The sequence below is a fragment of the Trichechus manatus genome, unplaced genomic scaffold (assembly GCF_000243295.1).
Source record: "Trichechus manatus latirostris isolate Lorelei unplaced genomic scaffold, TriManLat1.0 scaffold00052, whole genome shotgun sequence".
Classification (NCBI taxonomy): domain Eukaryota; kingdom Metazoa; phylum Chordata; class Mammalia; order Sirenia; family Trichechidae; genus Trichechus; species Trichechus manatus.
Window position 1 is genome coordinate 15000013 of NW_004443988.1, and position 21542 is coordinate 15021554.

Sequence of the window (21542 nt, forward strand, 5' to 3'; positions counted from 1 at the left end):
AAAGGAGAAAAATTCTAAAAGGAAAGAAAGAAATACATTAGGTTTCTTATTGGTATCTGATTCCTGTGAGCAACTGGTGAACCTGGCACCCTGTGAACTACATGCTATTAGGATAAAAGATTCATCCACCACCCTTACTGATGATATCACCTCACTGTGCATTAGGCCTCTGCATGTGGGGTATTGCTGAGCTACTTATTTTTTTCCAGAATGAAAAAGGACACTCCTGTTTGCCACATTTGAGGAATACCATTCTAGGGAGGATTTCCCATTGTTGTTTCAAATGTAGCAGTAAAAGATAGGAGAAATGGGGCTTTAAAAGCAAAGTTAAAAGTAAGATTGAGTGAAACAACCTAATCTTAATTTTGATCTACATTGTATTTTCTAAATATCCACGATACTCCCCTGAACTCTGAAACAACTTACAACAAAAAGCCTGCCTTCTGAGATAATAAATTTCTAATCAGTAAAGACCATCAAGTAGAAATTTATGTGAACATCTTCCAGGAATGATGGAGATGGAATTCTTGATTAGAAAAACCTTGAGGCACTTCTAAGTCTATGATTTTATGAAATAAAATGATATAATTTGTGATGTCAATGATGTTTAAATGTATATATCTGATTAATTTTTTTTTTATTTTTAAAAAAATCTTTTTTTTTTAAATTGTACTTCAGGTGAAGGTTTACAGAACAAATAGCTCCTCATGAGACAGTAGTACACACATTGTTTTATGACATTGGTTAACAACCCCACAACATGTTAACCCTCTCCCTTCTCGACCTTTTTTTTTTGGTGAAAATATACATAGCCAAAGATATACCATTTCAAAAATTTCTACATGAACAGTTCAGTGACATCAACTACGCTCTTCCAACTGTGCTGCTATTCTCACTTCAGATGAAGGTTTACAGAACAAAATAGTTTCTCATTGAACAGTTAGTACACATGTTGCCCTATGACAATGGTTAACGACCTCACAACACATCAACACGATCCTTACTCAACGTTGGGTTCCCTATCACCAGCTTCCTTGTCCCCTTCTGCCTTCTGGCCCTTGTCACTGGACTACTGTACCTCATTAATCCCATCTGGTTTTACAGGGCTGTCCACTCCCCGCTGAATGGTAAACCTAGGAAGTGACTTCACCACTGAGCTTAAAGGGTGTCTGGGGGCCATACTCTCGGGTTTTCTCCAGTCTCCTTTAGGCCAGTAAATCTGGTCTTTTTTTTTTCTGTGAGTTAGAATTCTGTTCTACATCCTTCTCCAGCTCTGTCCAGAACCCTCTGTTGTGATCCTGGTCAGAGCAGTCAGTGGTGGTAGCTGGGCACCATCTAGCTGTACTGGACTCAGTCTGGTGGAGGCCTTGGTAGTTGTGGTCCATTAGTCCTTTGGACTAATCTTTTCCTTGTATCCTGTTCTCTTCATTCTCCCTTGCTCCTGAAGGGATGAGACCAGTGGAGTATCTTAGATGGTTGATTAAATTTTTATTAGTGATACTTGCAAATGGATGCAATGTATCTCTCATGAAACTTCTCATGTAAAAATCTCTGAAACCATCTATTACAATAGATAGTAGTCTAATAGAGCCATTAAAAGAACAGTTCTTATTTTTAAGTTATACACCTGAGAAAAACAATGAAAAAAATGTGCCATCCTGAAGTGGCATTTAGGAAATAAGTGGTTAAATTTTAAACCAGCAAATACAAAATAAGTATAAGAGACCTGGACAGCTTAAGAGAACTTCAGCCAGCTCACACCTGCCTTTTCTGGCTGTTTTCCTAGGCACAGGCAGTCTTCAGTTCTCATGAAGTACAGTCACTGTGCCGCACACTGCAGTGAGGCCAGGCACTATCAGCTCTCTCTCTGAACAGACAGTCCCGAGGGAGGCCCCTGTCTTATCCAGATGACCAATAAGAAATGGCATAAGATGTAGGAATGGCAAACTGATGGCTTTCAGACTTTAAAACTCAAGCAACACACAGCAGCAAAGCTATTAATGACAACTTTCCTGTTCCATTTCCTTCTCCCATTTACCCACGTAACTTCCAGCATTGGTCCATTTCTATAATTTCAGCCAAATGGAAACAGTACATAATTAGAGCTTCCATTCTGAATCTCATTTCCATTAGTGAGTCAGACACATTAAAGAATACCTATTCTTCCTTTAAGACCCTGAAGTCCCATGAAGGGCCACCTTGGACCTGAAACACAGCTAAAAGGTGCATAATGGGATGGCTGTTGGCCTCCTGAACAAGCCTCTCACTTGTCATCTCCACAGTGCCCAGTGACAGTGGCAGTCTGAGCTGGTCAGAGACTGCTCCTGCCAACCCAATGGCCTCCAGAGGAAAAGAGAAGGGTAATCAGTTAGATGTATCTAAAAGACCAAGTTTAAGGCCTTTCCCTCCCCTGGAAGTGCCTGCTTATGCAGAAACAGCACCAGTCAATAAAGCAGGCATGTGCAAAGAGCTGTAGTAACTATCCTCAATTTTTTTTCAAAACATAGCTATTAAATATGAACATTCAAACCTCATTAGTTTTACAATTTTTTTTGTTAAGTTTAAAATTATTTCAAAATTAAAATTAAAATTCACTAAATAAAAGAATAAGGTCCAGTCACGTACATGTACTACCATGTGATTAGAGATCCATCCGCAAATCACCTACTGAACCTCCTTCAAACAGTGATGCCCACGGAACTCTCAAAACCAGACTGCATATTTACAGTTTGTTAGGAATATATTCCATAGGCAGACTCAAAACCTTGCCAAAAAGAAAGCAATAAAAAGGTTTCATCAACTGGAGTCATACATACCCTGTCACAGCTGATGATTCAGGTTCACATGGTGACCCATTAGCTACAGAATCATGTTGATTACTGCTAACTAAAAAGATTGTTTGTCACAACTTCTGGAGTACCATACCCTAGTCAATACAATTTTACCTACTTAATGTTGTAATTTATTTCCTTTTTACCATAGTAAATTCTTCCAAGCTTGTCTCATTCTTGGAACAATTTTCTACCCATCTGTCACATAGTCTTCTCACTCAAAGCTCACTATAGGAGGCTAAATAATGGCCCCCAAAGATAGCAAGTCCTAATCCCTGGAACCTGTAAATGTTCTTTTATAGATCTGCAGGGTCTTTGCAGATCTGATTCAATTAAAGATCATGAGATGGGGAGATTATCCTAAAATATATGGGTGGGCCTAAATACCATAAGAAGTGTCCTTATAAGAGGCAGACAGAAGAGGAGAACTCAGATACACAAAGAAGAAGGTGATGTGAAGAAAGAGGCAAAAACTGGAGTGATGAGGCCACAAGCCCAGGGACGCTGGCAGCCACCAGAAGCTGGAAAAGGCAAAGAGTGGATTCTCCCCTAGAGCCTCCAGGGTGAACACGGCCCTGCCTGCACCTTCACTTCAGGACAGTGACACCAATTTTGAACTTTGGCCTCTAGAACTGTAAGAATAAATTTCTATTGTTTTAAGCCATCAAGTTTGTGGTAGTTTGTCACAGGACACTAACATACTCACTTTTTTCAAACTACCCAGACAAGGAAAAAAGGAGGTAAATTTTATTTTCCATTATCTTGTTAATAAACATATGTACTTTATTATTAAATATTAGATATTTAAATATTTAAAATATATTTTAACTGTTGGTTGTCTCCATATGGTGCCTACGTGCATGGGACCCCTGTGGTTCTTTGTACAGAGATTTGATTAATATTGATGGAATGAATAAACAAAGTTGGAAAATAACGTCTCACCTTACGATACCGATTTCTGGCCAAGTAGCCTCGCAAATGAGACTGAAGAACAACAGTGGCAGCGCGTGTAATCTCGTATCTCCTGTGGACCACGTACCTGTGCCAATACTTCTGAACGATGGTTGCTGCCTTGGTTCTGCGCAGAAACGTAGCATAGCTGGCCAAAGCAAACAATGGTGATTGTTAGTAATCAGAAAAACCTGGGAATACATTTTGTAGAGACTTAGAGTGTTGTGTATACTAAATCAAAATTTATATTCACTTATATTTGCATAGCAATTTATAGCTTCCCAAAGTATTTCTGCATTCCTTATCTCATTTGAGCTTCTCTGGCCCTGAAAAGTGGGATGTCCCATATTATCCACATTTTACAATAAAGAAAGCAAAGCTCATAAAAGTTTATTCTTTCTAGGACAGTGTTCTTTGTATTATCCCAGACTATGTCCCCTTGGCATAGCACTCCAGAAGTGTACAATAATCCCATACTTACTGTATCACCAGCTTTCATAGATCTAGCCATCATTCAGGTACAATATTTTTTCCTTAATCTATCTGTTTGGGTATAAATTAATCATTAATTTCTGTCAATATGCATAAATTGCAATTATCCTAATATGTAATCACATCTAGTGCAAGTCTCTTCTGGATCTTCTCAATTAACTGCTCCCCAAAACTCCTGTTTAGCTTACACATAATTTCTTCAAGTATAAAAAATGAAGAACACTGAGGACATGAGCAGGCAGTCATTTATCTTTTTTTTTTTTGCCAGTTCAACTCTTTACAGGTGTACAACTTATTGACAGCAATTAAACAATAACTGGCTGTGCAACCCTACCCTCAATCAATGTGATTTTTCCATCACCATTAGCCCCCGACCCTCCCCCTCCCTCCCACCCCTGGTAACGACTAATAAACTTTGGTCTTGTACATTTGCCTGTTCTTATCTTTTTATATAAGTGAAGTCATATAATATTTGTCTTTTGTGACTAGCTTATTTCATTCAGCATAATGTTTTCAAGCTCCTTCCATACTGTAGCATGTATCAAGACTTCATTTCTCCTACTGGCTGAGTGGTATTCCATTGTATCTATGTACCACATTTTGTTCATCCAATCATCCGTTGATGGACATTTAGGTTGTCTCCACCCTTTTTGGCTATTGTGAATAGAGTTGCGAAAGACAATGGTGTACGAGTCTCTTTTTGAGTCTCTGCTTTTACCTTTTTTTTTTCTGAGAATGAATTAGAATTACTCCTAAGACTGAGTGAAATTTTATTCTATTTAACCGTCTTGTGAGTCAATTTTTGTTAGCCCCTGAAATTAAGCAGGGGTGAGGTGTTGCCTTCTCAGGTAGGGTGACAACTTAAAACTGTCCCAGGTTGGACAATAAATTATATGGGCAACACAATCTTAAGGACTGTAAGCCACAGCAGACTTACCACCAAGCCTGGTAGCCTCGCACATATCTCTGCACAGTAATGGCCGCCTTCCGCATTCGCAGGTACTTCTTCCGCAGCAGCCACCCCCGAATCGTCTTCTGGATCCGGATGCAGGCAGCCCTCAGCTTGTCTGCCCTCAATTTTTCTAGATAGGCTACTTGACCGGCACGGAAAAAGATCTTGGTCTTACCAAACTGGTATTTGTCCTTGTCCTATTGTTGGAGGAAATTGTATACTCAGAAGTAGAAATAATGACCATGTAAATAAAAATTTAAAAGAGAAAAAAACAACTAAAAGCAGAATCAGTGAAGGGATGAATCTATTAGCTAAAACTTGGGCTACATCGCAATTAATTAATGGAGCCAGATTTCTGAGCCTATGCAAGTTGAGCAAATAGAGGAGTTTTAAGGAAAATTGAAGTTTAAGAGTTAAATTTTCCAGAATTATTCTACCTGGAATTATTATATGAGGCCAAAAACTTGGTTGTGGGTTATAGGCATTTATTATTTGCTTGTTTGTATTTTAAACCTCTCAAGGAAATGGAGATGCTGACACTCCCTCTGACTGACCCAGGTTGTAAGGGTTACATCAGGCTGTAATCCACGAGAAAGCTGAAGGACAAAAACGGCAGTATGAAGAATAAGATGGGGGGGTGGGGGGGGGACATACAAAATCAAAATACAAAAAGCAAAAACAAAAAACCTTGGGCATTCATATTAAGAGTTAAGTTTTTCAAGAGTTATCTCTTGGGTTTATCAACAGTATTTGAAAACAAATAAACAAAAACCCCTATAATGCGTCTAAAATCCTTCTACAAATTTCAAAACTCCTTTTCCAAAAATATAATACTTTATATTGCTCACTGCCACTTGATCATAACCAGAGTTGAGCAGTAACCACAGAAACACATGCTATTTCTGGTCCATTACATTGTGATCCACCTTATCTAGAAGTATGCAAGTTATTAACCATTCCCATATCAAAAGAAGAGTGGAATTTTCTTATGATAATCACTGTGACCTGAAATTCTAAGTGAAAGTAGAGAAAATCACTTTACACTGTAAGCAGATATCTCCTACTTCCTACATGAAACCAGAAAATGAGAAATCTCAACATATATGTAAAAAATCTACAATTACTTCAATATAAAATCAATAAAGATACATAGGAACCCTAGCTGGAGGTCTAAAAAGAGCTAGAAAGTGATTCTCTATCTCCCTTCTCCTCTCCCTGTCCTTGTCCCAGCCCCACCTCAGCCTCCACACCAACCCTAACCTCCTCTATCCTGTAGCCTCAGCCGCCAAGGTGTCCTGCAAAGCGCTGATCTAGCACAGTGGTCGGCATGAGGAGTCCAGGCACAGGACTGACCCTACTTCCTGCTCTACATTCGTTCTGAACCCATATTAGAAAAGAAGTTGGGTCAAACTCAAAAAAAAAAAAAAAACACTTTCTTTTACAACACATTACTAAGAAAGTGGTCTCAGCTCTTTCAAAAGAGAAAAATATATTATTACCAGAGGGGTATTACATTTAATTCACAGCTAGTAGTTATGGTTAATTGCTTCAGAGTAATCAATCCAGACTAGTGTAAACCAAGTGAAAAAAAAATTTTTTTTAATCTTTACTCATGAATCTTAAACTTTACTTGATCTAGATCAGTGCTCCTCAGACCAGCATCAGCATTACCTGGGAACTTGTTAGAAAAGCAAATGCCTGGGCCCTCCCCACACAGACTGAATCAGAAATTCTGCAGGTGGGACCCAGCAATCTGTGTTGTAACAAGCCCTCCAGGTGATTCTGATGCACAGAATAGTTTGAAAACTCCTTAGCTTGGCATGTAAGACTCATGTACAACACCAACCTACCTTCTTAATCATTTCTCTCCTGGCCCATACACAAATATCTCACCGCAAAAAATCTACTTGACTGTTTTTTGAGCAAACCCTATGTTTTCCTACTTCTTTGCGCCTTGCTCCCTCCTAGAATAGTCTCCATTTTTATACAATCTTGTCCATTCATCAGCAGCTGACCCAAAACACATCTCTTCCATGAGACAGTTCCTCCTTACCATAGCTGGATGTGACTTTGTCTTCCTCTGATTTCTTGTCTCACTCACTCAGCATTCGACAGATCCTGAGGTATACTGTTTGAGTCCACCAGGTGCTCCTTGGAAACTGTATGGGGCAGTTCTACTCTGTCCCATAGGGTCGCTATAGGAATATAGGAATTGACCTGATAGCAACGGGTTTGGTTTTTTTGGTTGGAGGTATACTGTACTTACCTTTCAAATGCATTCATCTTCAAGACAGAATAAGTTACCTGAGAATAAGACTTATTTTTTTCTTTAATCATACAGCATTTTTTAAATAAGTACTAAACTCCAAACCCGTTGCTGACAAGTAGATCCCGACTCATAGCAACCCTCCAGGATAGAATAGAACTAGAGGATAAGAGTTTCCAAGGGTTTCCAAGGCTGTAATCTTTACAGAAGCAGACTGTCACATCTTTCTCCCATGGAGCAGCTGGTGGGTTCGAACCGCCAACCTTTCAGTTAGCAGCTGAGCACTTAACCATTGCACCACCAGGACTCCTTTTATAAGTAAGTACTGTTGTTGTTAGGTGCCATCGAGTTGGTTCTGACTCATAGTGGCCCCTTGCACAACAGAATGAAACACTGCCCAGTCCTGCACCGTCCTTACAATCGTTATGCTTGAGCCCACTGTTGGCAGCCACTGTGTCAATTTGTCTTGTTGAGGGTCTTCCTCTTTTTCACTGACCCTCTACTCTACCAAGCACAATGTCCTTCTCCAGAGACTGATCCCTCCTGATAACATGTTCAAAGTATGTGAGACAAAGTCTCGTCATCCTTGCTTCTAATGAGCATTCCGGCTGTAATTAAACACTAGGTAAATATTCATAATGATCAAACTCATAAGAATGCTTCTCAAGTCTGAGTCCAGGCCTCATAATCCTGTTTGCTGATGTTGGACCATCATCCTCACTAGTCCTTGTATCCTAAACACAGTGAGTTTCGATCCTTAAGACACTATACCCAAAAACCTACACCCTCACTCCCCAGATAATCTAGATCAGTGATATTTTACATGGAAGCCCCAGGACTTTTAAAAGTCAGAATTACAAGGCCTTTGGCCAACATCCGCTCAGATAAAGTGAAAATCATTCCTACCAGTATCAGCTTCTCTAACACATTCTTGCATGTTTGCTTTCTGTCACTCAGCACATCTTTTTGCTTCATTAGGACACGGTAGCGGCTGAAAAATTCTTGGTAAGTCCACCTATAAAAAGAAACTCACATCAGCTTACTTAAAGAACTATAGGACCCTTCCACTAGGAACCCTTATATTTAAGAATGCCAGGCTTCGTCTGGGGTCTTAAAAGCTAGCAAGTGGCCATCTAAGATGCATCAATTGGTCCCAACCCACCTGGAGCAAAGGAGAATGAAGAAAACCAAAGACACAAGAAAATATTAGCCCAAGAGACAAAAGGGGCCACATAAACCAGAGACTCCATCAGCCTAAGAACAGAAGAACTAGATAGTGCCCAGCTACCACCAATGACCGCCCTGACAGGGAATACAACAGAGTCCCTGATGGAGCAGGAGAAAAGTGGGGTGCAGAACTCAAATTCTAGTAAAAAGATCAGACTTAATGGTCTGAGACAGGAGGAACCCCAGAAGACATGGCCCTCGGACTCTCTTAACCCAGAACTAAAACCATTCCCGAAGCCAACTCTTCAGACAAACAATAGACTGTACTGTAAGACATAAAATGATACTCGTGAAGAGTGTGCTTCTTAGCTCAAGTAGATACATGAGACTAAATGGGCAGCTCCTGTCCAGAGGCAAGATGAGAGGGCAGAGAGGAACAGGAGCTGACTGGATGGACACAGGAAATCCCAGGTGGAAAGGAGGAATGTGCAGTCACATTATAGGGATAGCAACTAGGGTCATATAACAATGTGTGTATAAATTTTTGTATGAGAAACTAACTTCAGCTGTAAACTTTCACCTAAAGCACAATTAAAAAAAAAATTCTTACTGTTCCACTCAATCTTTCTTGAGAAAAGACCTGTCACTGCTTGTTTATTAATCTATACATTCATTAAAATATTTGCTGTGTAAAATGAAATAAAATAAAAATGCCAGGCTTACCGTGATGGGAAACCTGCCGCACTGATTCGAATAGTTTCCAGGACACCACATGCTCTCAGTTGCTGCACTGCCCTCTTCTCATCAAACCTACGTATAAAAACAAAAATCATGAATACTTGAAGCCTGGCTACAGCCAGAGATTACTCTCCTCCGCCATCCAGAGATTAAATTCTTGTGGAGGGAGCCAAATGGATAAATTCGAAAAGAAAGAATTCAAAAGTTGGAGCAGCAATCAAAATGGTAAACTGTATGTAGAGTGGGGAGTGGACACTTAGCAGTAAAAATAAAGAGCTGTCAAAATTACCTGAAGTTTCCACCACAGGCTTGTAAGAAATACCTGTGAGCATATGTAAAAAAATGAAACCCCTCTGTACTATGCCAGTATTTGTTACATGGCTTGGCCTCACTAGGCGTTCTCAGAACTCTTCAGCTCAGTATATATAGCTGCACTAGGATAAACATTGGCCAGCCCTGAAGATTTCACTAAAAAGGGCAAATTAACACGAAAGCTGAGACTCAAACATAGTCTTGCACACCAATGTTCACTGCAGCACTATTCACTATTGCCAAAAGGTGGAAACAACCTCAATGTCCATCAACAGATGAATGGATTAATGAAGTGTGGTACATAGATACAATGGAATACTACTCAGCCAGTAAGAGAAATGAAGTCTTGCTTGATATATGCTACAATATGGATGGAGCCTGAAGACATTATGCTGAGTAAAATAAGTCAATCACAAAAGGACAAATATTGTATGACCTCGCTTATATAAAGAGACAAGAATAGGCAAATGTATAGAGATCAAAGTTTATTAGTGGTTACCAGGGTGAGGAAACCCTGGTGGCATAGTGGTTAAGAGCTACAGCTGCTAACCAAAAGACCAGCAATTCGAATCCACCAGGTGCTCCTTGGAAACTCTATGGGGCAGTTCTACTCTGTCCTATAGGGTTGCTATGAGTCGGAATAGACTTGACAGCAAAGGTGGGGTGAGGGGTGGAAGGGAGGGGGAAAAGGGGAGTTATTGCTTAGGGAGTACTGAGCTTCAGACTATGGTGATGGAAAAAATGCATTGATTAAAGGTAGGGTTACATAGCCAATTACTGCAACTACTGTCAATAAGTTGTACGCCCGTAAAAATTTGAATTGGCAAAAGTTGTGTTATAGATACATTTATAGCAATGACAAAAAAAACCGTAGCTGCTGAGTCTGCTTATGTACAACCAAACACCTCATGGAATTTGGTTCCCTGATATGGAGGTTTAGTTTCATGGTTTCATGGGACACCCCAATTAATTGGCCTAATAACGTGTTTAGTGCTTCTGTTCTACCTCCTAGTTCACTGCATAGTGCTTGGGGTCTTAAAAGCTTTCAAGTGGTGATCCAAGGCACAACAATTGGTCTCTATTCACCTGAAGCAACAGAGGAAGAAGGAGAGTCAGGAATAGGAGGAGGATATAGAATGTGTGACTAATTGTCCCCATGAACAACAGCCTCCTTTGCCATGAGACCAGAAAAACTGGACGGTGCCCAGCCACCATTACTGAACATTTCGATCAAAGAGTCCATAGAAGAATCCAGACCAAAAGGGGGAAAATGCAGAAGAGAATTTTAAATTCTCATGGACTCTAGACTTTCTGGAGTCATGGAGGGTGGATAAACCCCTAAAACTACTACCCTGAGGTAATCTTCAACCTTAAACCAAAATTATCCCCTTAAGTCTTCTTTAACTGAACAACAGTTTAGTTCAACCAGTTAAAAAAAAAAAAAAAAGTCTGCCTTAAGCATTATGCGCTTTTAAGAACTATCTATATGGGATCAAACTGACTACAGCAACTCAAAAGATTATATAGGAACCTCAGGAGGCACTGAGTTTGTGTTAATGGGGGAGAAAACAACTCAGAAAAGGAGGGTGAGAGTGACTGCACACCTTGAAGAATGTCATCAATGTCCCTGAATTACACGTGTAGAAACTTGAGTTGGTATATTTTTTTGCTGTGTATATTCTCAACAAGAAAAATAAACAAAATATATTATTAAAAATATGACAAATTAAATATGCCCCATTTGTTTAAAAAAAATTGCTGATGTTCTAAAAGCTATTCAGTAAGTACATACTAAGCATTCATAGCATTCACAGCAATGAAAAACATTTTGGATTTTGTATTACATTTTATATTTATTTAACTCTAGACAAATGACATCTTAAAATTAAATTGACACTAAAAGATAAAATAGAAAGGTCTTTGTCTCCCCAGATAAGCACTCATTACTCCCCAGTGTAAGCCCTAAGCTGCCTGTGAGTCTTTTGCTGCTCTATCTTCTTAGGTCTTCTGGTGGTGGTGGGAAACGGAGCTGGCAGATGGAAAGGAATGACTCCCAGCGCTGTCCCACAGAGAAGCCCAGGGTGTGGCAGCTTTTCCAGGCTTCCCACCTGCTTCTAGAAAGGGCTTCTTGGTGATGAGGAGGACAGGAGGATGTCAGTCTTTCAGATCTGCCCTAGAAGCTAAGGCAGGATTTTCAGAAAGCAGGATTTATAAAGGTGTAGGGAAATGGATACACTCATACACTGTGAAATATGAGTGTCGTGCCTGGTCTCTGACCCACAAATTCCACTTCTAGAAATACATTATCCTGAGGAGATAATCAGACAAATACACAAATATCTTTGCCAAAAGATGTTCATCATAGCATTGTTGGAATAACCTGAATGACTCAATAGGGAATGACTTAAATAAGTGATGATACGTCTATACATCGGGATACTCTACAGAGAATCTTTATTTACTATCATGGAGAGTTGTCCACAGTCTATTAAATTAAAAAGCAGATACAAAACAGCAATTACAACATGTGTCCCCCTTTTTTAAAAAATCTCATAAAGACAGACAGATAGACAGACAGACAGACACACACACACACATGGAGTAGGGAAGGGAGGAATGTTACTTGGTCAAGAAAGATCCTTGCAAGTTAAAACCAGTTATCTCTCTGGGTATTGCTGATGTGTTTTTATGTATTTTTATACTAGTTTACACTTTTTGAAAATTGTTTTTCGAGTGTCATGTATGACTTTTAAAATTAGGGAAATATCCTGAAAAATTTTGAAAAAGCAACCTCCAGAAAGATCTGTTCTCCCCTCATAAGGAATAACTGAAGTAGGATGAGATGTTGGTAAAAGTAAACATTCTCTGATGGTATCAATAGTTGAAATAACTGTAACCACAACTAAACTCACTGCTGTTGAGTTGATTCCGACTCACAGCAACCCTACAGGATGGGGTAGAAATGCCCCATAGAGTTTCCAAGGAGCGGCTGGTGGGTTCAAACTGCCGACCTTTTGGTTAGCAGGCGAGCTCTTAACCACTGTGCCACCAGGGCTCCTGAAATAACTGTAGGCCTTTGCTTAAGCAGCCTTACCTCACCCACCTCCCCTCAAGCTCTGGTTTTAATTAATGCCCAATTAACAAAAACTCCAGAAAGTTAACTTTAAAACTGAAAAATAGAACTAGGAAAGCTTGGTTGGCCTTGACTTTTAAAATCCTCAGAAGGCCAATTGCTGATTTGTTCTCTCATTCTCAAAAGATCAGAAAAACTGAAACAATTCTATTAACTAGTAGTTTCCCTCCACAAGACATGCAGATTTGCCTAAATATTTTTTCCTTATGCTGTTCTGGCAATACCTATGAGATACGGCCCTTTATTTTTTCATTGACTAGTTGCGACACACTTACGTGAATGGAAACTTGAAGTCATTAGGCTTAATACAGCGTACATAGTGAGGAGTGGTGGCGTTGAGGGTGTCCATAAGCAAGTGAAGGGAGTTTCGGAACTGCATGAAAAAAAGCAGAAGGGGCATCAAGTGCTTGTCAAAAGTCAAGGATGAAGTAAACCAATTTAATGTTCTAATGAAAATGACTTCGTGACCTGCAAAGCTGACACATCTTCAAAAGGCGAGCTGCTACTAAACAGAAATGACAGAGCTTTAGGTTAAAACTGCTTAAATTCTACTACTTTGGATGCTTAAATCTGCTAAATACACATTCACTCTCCTCTCACCCATTTTTCCCTGCTCCCTTTTAAAAATATAAATCTCTACAGCTTCCTGTTGTGGCTCAAAATTTTGATTAAAAATATCACTTTGCTTTAAGAATAAAAAGTCATTTAAACACACAAAGGGGAATTTTGCTGTAAGATCCTGAGAAAGTAGCCGAGACTTAAGAAGTATAGGGAATGATTGCAGAATGGGAGAGAGCAGTCAGTGAGGGGGTTCCAATTAGGACAAGGACCTGGGCTTTGGCCCTGGGCAGGCCTGCCTTCCTGCCTATACTGGGCAGGTGCACAGAAAAGCAAGCTGACTGGTGCTCAGCCTCTGGTCCAAAGGCCTGCCCCTATTCAGGCACTAAGCTCGTGTGTAACGTTTGCCACATCCCCAGATTGTAAAACACAGACAAAGCAGAGGGCGGTGTTCCTGCACTGAAGGAGCTGATGTGTTGTACAAATCCAGACACAAAACAATCAGAGAACAAAACAAAGACAGCAGCAGTCTGGGAAGATGATATGCACTAGAATTAAGACACAAAGAAAATTATTTTGGGAGAGACTTAAGCAGAGTCACAGGTCTGAAGATGGGTTGAGAGAAGTGTGAGTGGATGGTGCTGAGCGTGCCACAGGGGAAGATCTAGCCTATCCTCATCTGAGGACCCCACCTGGGAGCCCGAGGCTTCAGGGAGCCAAAGGGAAGGGTTGCTGCAGCAGCTCACTGAGCTCACCTGGTGCCCCACAGTTTTCTTGTGCTCCTTGGCCGCCTGGCCTGGCCTGCCTTTGTTCAGCTTTGCAGGCATGCGGGTGAGGAGGGTACGCCCTGAAGAGGTGGCTGAAGTTGGACTGATGGCCTTTTCATCGTCTTGAAATAATTCTGGTAGCATCTTAAACTGAGTCAGAAACAGTAACAGGAAATTACACTGGAAACTAAAATGTCAATGTGAACCTTCACAGAAGAAACATTATGAAGATTTCCTTCCTTAAATAACCCCTTTCAGATTCACATTCTAGAAATAATATCTGTTAGGAGCCAAAAATATGATAGAAAAGTGAGATAAAGTTATAAAAATATAGATAGAAAAGTGCAACAATTTACAATAATATTAGGGGAAAAACAAAACCAAAACTACTACTCTCAGACATGAAATCCTAATCCACAGGAAATGCTTCTGAACTATTATTATTTTATGAGTAAAATACTAATGGAAAGTCCTATCTTATTACTTCAGTTCCAGAAAATGTTTTATTACCCAGTTGAGAAAAACACTAGTCCAAGTTTACAAGTTATTTATCAACTGTTCATCCGCTTCACTTGTCTACCCTCTAATTCAAGTGCTGAGCACTAACTCAAAAATACTGTTGAAAATCTCAATAGGAAGGGTGTCATGAACTAGTTCTACAATATTATAAGATTATAAGGTAATCGTTTCTTAATGATAGTTTTAAGAAAGTGATTTGGATTCTCGGAAAAAAACCAAAAGCGAAAAAAACCTGCCTGTATCCTATAAGCTTTTATATTTGTTTTCAAGGGATTTAAAACTTGACTGTGTAATTCCTGTAATTGATCTATTTTGTGTTTTACTGGGTTATTAAAAGATTCAGTACCCAATAAGTGGGTGGATGATATTAGCAAATGTGATTGGAAGAAATTTTATGGAACAAAAGAAACTTCAAACTAATCCCCAAAAGCATCTTGATACAGGTACATATTTTTATAACAGTGCCACATCCCTTATAAAGAAAATAAAATCCTTATAATCAATCAAATTATATTTGCAGCTATCATTTACTTATCTAACAATCTCAGAATATCTGTAGAAAAAAATAATTTGCTCATGAGAATTCTTCCACTAAAAAGTAAAATCAGATAGATACTGTAATTTGATTTGCTTTTTATGTGTATCAATCATAAGGATTTAAGAAATAACTCATGATATGTATAACAAATTGTTATAGATAACATACCAATAATAGCTGCTTGCTACACAAATGAATGTACTCCTTACTTTACAGAATAAATAATATATTGTAGCTTGGCTGGCTATAAAGAGGAAAAAAACAATGTTTTACCATGACCTTGTATTACAATGTTAAAGCTGGGTTTCCAACGGGAAAAATAAAACTTCCTAACAGGTTGATATGAAACCTCCAATGGCTTAGAATGGTAGGCCAGTCAATTATAAGCCATGTACTTCAGAATCTTATCCATATGATTCTATCATTCCCAAATGAATTGCTAGTTCTGCATAAGCAGATGCCTAAACTTTGTATTTCTCTCTTTAGTGTGAAATGGTTAATAGAGCTGGGCTGCAATATTATGTTCACTAGTAAATGCTATCATTTAATTAACATCTACAATATCTACCAGAAAATTGTTTAGTTTTCAGAGTTCAGGATACATGCACCCATACAAATATATACATATGTATATGTATGTACATATGTACGTGTGTGTGCAGCCTTCTCTTTCTTCATGGATATTATAAAGTTAAAATTCTTTACACTGAGCTTTCTTAAAAAAAAAAAAAAAAAAGAATACATTTGAAATTGGTGTATTAGAGACTAATTTCTTCTTCAGGCAATTTCATCCAGTTCCATAGCTTAAACACCACCTAGGCTCTAAAGACTACCAAATTTCTATCACCTGCCTTGATTTTTACTCTGAACTGCCAACTTTCATTTCCAACTTCCTATTGACAGTCCACTGGCTATCAAATTACCACCTCAAACTAAACATGTCCAAAACAGAGCTCTTGATTTTTTTCCCCAAAGCCTGATCTTTTACCAGTCTTCAGACCTTAGTAAATGGCCCTATCACCCACCCAGTAGTCGGGTCAAAAACCTAGAAGTCATCCTCCCTTCTCCTTTCTCTTACACTCAATACTCAATCCATCAAGAAGACCTGTCAACTCTACCCACTAATTATATCCCACCTCCACTACTACTGGTGGTGAAGTGGTTAAGAGCTACGGCTGCTAACCAAAAGGTCAGCAGTTTGAATCCATCAGCCACTCCTTGGAAACCCTCTGGGGAATGTTCTACTCTTATAGGGTTGCTATGAGTCAGAATCGACTTGACAGCAACAAGTTCCACTGCTATGATCTCAGTATCTCAGTCCACCATGTCTCTTTGGAGCACTTCCGCCCCATCTCTACCCACTCCAAATAACACCTCCACACAGCATCATATCATTCCTAAGGGGAAAACTTTTCAGACGTTTCACTGCAACAGGAATAAAAAACACACTCTTTACCACCATCTGCAAGGCCCTTCCTCTAGAAAGTGGCTCTTGTCTAGCCATCCTACATGTCACTCACCTACCATGCTCCAGCCACACTGGCCTTCTTTCTGGACCTCAAAAGCAACCCACTTATTCGGTCTCACTGCTCCCCACTTGCTCTTCCCTCTGTCTTGATGTAGCTATCTCCTATTACTCAGGTTTCAGCTCCAATGTCACCTCCTCAGAGGCCTTCCCGACCACTCACCGGTGGCTGCACACGATACTGACTCTCCAGCTTGGTACCCTGTTTTACTTTCTTTATAGCACTTATCACTCTGAAATTACCTAGACACTTGATTAAGTGGCTACTGCCTACCTGTCCACAAGAGCAGGAACCTCTACCTCATTTACGTTCTTTACCTCAATAAATCCTCAATTTCTTAAATCATTTACTGAAGAATTTATCTATTCCCCACTGACTGGGGATGCCAACTTTATTTAAAGATAGACAGGCAGGCAGGTAGATACATCTGGGGATTCCATCTTGTGTCTTTGATCTGTCTCTCTATTCTTAAGATAGGGTTCTGAACTGCTTAAGACTAAACTTGTGGGAGGCAGGGCCAAAGGCGTAGTAGTCAGAAGCTTCCGGTGGACCCTCTTATAACAAAGACCTGAAAAAATAAGTGATTCTATTATATACGGCAACCTGGGGGCCCTGAACATCAAAGGCAGAGTTGGGGAACCGGATTGAGTGGCACAGGGAGGGAGAGACAGTTCGGAAGCAGCAAGGAGTTGCTAGACCTGACCCGGCGACAGTTTGAGCCCTCCAGGCCTGATTAGCTTGGGGGTGAGCGGTGAGGCAGGCAAGTAGCCGTGCTCTGGAGGCGCATTTTCCACACCGAGAGAGACTCAGCACCAGAGACTCTATGTGGCCACCAAGAACCAGTGAGAAGCAGACCTCCAAGACAGATAAGTACTTGCGGTACAGCTTATCGCGTGGATCAAAAACACCCCCTTAGGGAAAAACCTCTCTCCCATTTAACTCCCCACTCCCTGCTCTGCACTGGGTCCTGGATCAGCTTCAGCAACTGCTGAGTCCCCAGGGCCAGAAGTAGGATTCATCACACGCCCGGAGCCACTCTCCCTGCCTTGGAGAGTGAACAAATTAACAAACGGGGGAAAAATAAACTGCCGGCTCCCCTAAGCCAGAACCCAGGGTAGGCACAGCTCATTTGCCTAGGCACAGGCATAAGGGATGCACGGACTCTGACTGCCTTTCTCCCTGCATAGACTTCAGTGGGCCCATCTCAACAATGTAGACCCTCACTACTGCAGTACAATAGGGTATATACCAGAACCCTAATTTCAACTATGTCAGCTGTGAAGTGGCAGGTTCTTGACATTTGACACTGCTCTGCCATTAAACAGGCTCTTCAACTACCCACATCAGGGGCCTGAGGACTAGTGGCTCCACCCACACCACCTAGCCACCTGTGAGAGGGGCCCATGAATAAGAGGTGCTCCCCAGTCCTTACAGCCAACAGCATTAGGTGCTCAGTCTGGCTGCAAAACCCACCCACCTACGTGCTCTAGGGAACAGGGACATGCCTTCTTCCTGGACACTTGGGGGTGGCCGTCAGCCCCCTGCCTTGCTCAGAGTGTGTCCCTCTGCTGCAGCCAGATGCCTGTGCCTAGACCAATCACCCATGCCTGTCTAGGACTGTAAGTGAGAGCCTATACCACACACTCGGTGGCTATCTACCTGAACATCTTAGCTGAATCCATAAAGGAGGAGTGGGTGGACTCCTGAGCTCCTGTTACATACCTAGTAACAGATCTATCAACCCAGTGACAGGACATTAGTGCTTCAAGGGTGCCAATAATCAAACTAGCTCATAGGAGCAGCCTATTTGGGCATATCAAAACAAAACAAGAAGCTAGGACACAGTAAGCAAACATAAAATAAATAAATATAATTATGTATTGATGGCTCGGAGACACAGTCAATATCAAATCACATAAAGACGCAATTCATGATGGCTTCAGCAAGCTCCCAAAATAATCTAGAAATTTTCCACAGGAGGAAAATTTCTCGAAACTACCAGAGGCAGAATACAAAAGATTAATATACAGAACTCTTCAAGAATTAGGAAGGAAATTAATCAAAATGAAGAACATGCAAAGGAGGAAATTAAAAAGATTAGAGAAGAGCATAATGACAAATTTAACAGGCTGCAAGAATCCACAGAGAGACAGCAATCAAATCCAGAAGATTAACAATAAAATTTCAGAATTAGACAACTCAATAGAAAGTCATAAGAGAAGAACTGAGGCAATGCAAGTCAGAATTAGTGAGACTGAAGATAAAGCACTTGACACCAACTTATTTGAGGAAAAATCAAGATAAAAGGATTTAAAAAAAATGAAGAAACCCTAAGAATTATGAGGGACTATATCAAGAGGAATAACCTAGGAGTGACTGGTGTACCAGAACGGGGCGGGGATAACAGAAAATACAGGGAGAATTGTTGAAGATCTGTTGGCAGAAAACTTCCCTGATATGGCAAAAGATGACAAGGTATCTATATGCTCATTGAACCCCCACATAAGATAGATCCCAAAAGAAAGTCACCAAGACATATTATAATCAAACTTGCTAAAACCAAAGATAAAGAGAGAATTTTAAGAGTGGCTAGGGATAGCAAAGAAGTCATCTACAAAGGAGAGTCAATAAGAATAAGCGTGGACTACTCAGCAGAAACCATGCAGACAAGAAGGCAATGGGATGACATATATAAAGTCTTGAAGGAAAAAAACTGCCAGCCAAGAATTATATATCCAGCAAAGCTGTCTCCCAAATATGATGGTGAAATTAGGGCATTTCCAGAGAAACAGAAGTTTAGGGAATTTGCAAAAACCAAACCAAAATTATAAGAAATACTAAAGGAAGTCCTCCGGTTAGAAAATCAGTAACATCAGATAACAACCCAAGACTAGAACACAGGACAGAGCAACCAGATATCAACCCAGATAGGGAAGTCACAAAGGCAAATCAAAGCTAAAACACTGAAAATAGGGAAACAGATGTCAATACGTAAAAGATGACGACACTAAAACAAAAAAAGAGGGACTTAAAAAATGTAACACAGATTTTTCATATGGAGAGGAAGTCAAGGTGATATAAAGAAATAAAAGACTGGTATAAACTTAGAAACAGGGGTGAATATTAAGGTAACCACAAAGGAAACTAACTATCCTACAAGTCAAAATAAAAAACTATAAAAATGTAAAGACTCAGCAAACACAAAATCAACTACAATGAAAAAGATGAAAAGAAAATACATAAAGAAAAAGGACTCAGCACAGAAAATTAAGTGGAACAAAGAAACTGTGAACAACACACAAAAAAAGACATCCAAATGACAGCACTAAATTCATACCTATCAATAATTATGCTGAATGTAAACGGACTAGATGCACCAGTGAAGAGACAGAGAGTGGCAGAATGGATTAAAAAACACGATCTGTCTATATGCTACCTACAAGAGACACACCTTAAAGACACAAACTAAAACTCAAAGGATGGAAAAAAATATATAAAGCAAACAACACTCACAAAAGAGCAGGACTGGCAATATTAATCTCTGACAAAATAGACTTTAAACTAAAATCCACCACAAAGGATAAGGAAGGACACTATATAATGATTAAAGGGTCGATACATCAGGAGGACATAACTATAATAAATATTGACACACCCAACGACAGGGCTCCAAAATACATACAACAAACTCTAACAGCACTGAAAAGAGAGATAGACAGTTCCACAACAGTAGTAGCAGACTTCAACACACCACTTTCAGTGAAGGGCAGAACATCCAGAAGGAAGCTCAACAACGATACGGAAGAGCTAAACGCTACAATTAACCAACTCGATCTCACATACATATACCGAACACTCCACCTGACAGTAGCCAAGTACACTTTCTTTTCCAGTGCAAATGGAACATTCTCCAGAAAAGACCACATATTAGGCCCTAAAGCAAGCCTTAACAAAATCCAAAGCATTGAAATATTACAAACCATCTTTTCTGACCAAAAAAGCAAGGGAAAAAGTTAAACACATGGAAAATGAACAACACCTTGCTCAAAAACTACTGGGTTATAGAAGAAATTAAGGATGAAATAAAGAAATTCATAGAATCAAATGAGAATGAAAACACATCCAACCAGAACCTTTGGGACACAGCAAAAGCAGTGCTCAGAGGTCAGTTTATAGCAATAAATGTACACATCCCAAAAGAAAAAAAGGGCCAAAATCAAAACATTAACCCTACAACTGTAACAAATAGAAAGAGAGCAGCAAAACAAGCCCTCAGGCACCAGAAGAAAGGAAGTAATAAGAATTAGAGCAAAATTAAATGAAATAGAGAATACAAAAAAAATTGAAAGAGTTAACAAGACCAAAAGCTGGTTCTTTGAAAAGATCAACAAAATTGATAAACCACTGGACAAACTGACAAAAGAAAAACAAGAAAGGAAGCAGATAACCTGTACAAGAAATGAGATGAGTGATATCACAAAAGACCCAACAGAAATTAAAAGATTCATAACAGAATACTAAGAAAAACTGTACTCTAACGAATTTGAAAACCTAGAGGAAATGGACAAATTTATAGAAACTCGCTGCCTACCTAAACTAACACAAACAGAGGTAGAACAACTAAACAAACCCATTAGAAAAGAAGAGATTGAAAAGGTAATTAAAAAACTCCCCCCCAAAAAAAGCCCAGGCCCGGATGGTTTCACTGGAGAATTCTACCAAACTTTCAGAGAAGAGTTAACACCACAACTACTAAGGTATTTAAGAGCATAGAAAAGGGTGGAATACTCCC

The 21542-nt window shown here is 39.7% G+C and overlaps 1 protein-coding gene across 11 annotated transcripts in view; it reads right to left on the reverse strand.

Annotated features, from left to right (window-relative positions):
• The window catches only part of MYO5A (myosin VA), a 272641-nt gene that overhangs the window by 87779 nt on the left and 163320 nt on the right, over positions 1 to 21542 (reverse strand). For all 11 annotated transcript variants that reach the window (XM_023732489.1, XM_023732490.1, XM_023732488.1 and 8 more), the window contains 6 exons: positions 14156 to 14317; positions 13118 to 13215; positions 9383 to 9469; positions 8399 to 8507; positions 5212 to 5423; positions 3774 to 3930 (listed from right to left, as the gene is read on the reverse strand). In XM_023732489.1, the coding sequence (XP_023588257.1) occupies positions 3774 to 3930; positions 5212 to 5423; positions 8399 to 8507; positions 9383 to 9469; positions 13118 to 13215; positions 14156 to 14317 (825 nt within the window). The remainder of the gene's footprint in view (positions 1 to 3773; positions 3931 to 5211; positions 5424 to 8398; positions 8508 to 9382; positions 9470 to 13117; positions 13216 to 14155; positions 14318 to 21542) is intronic.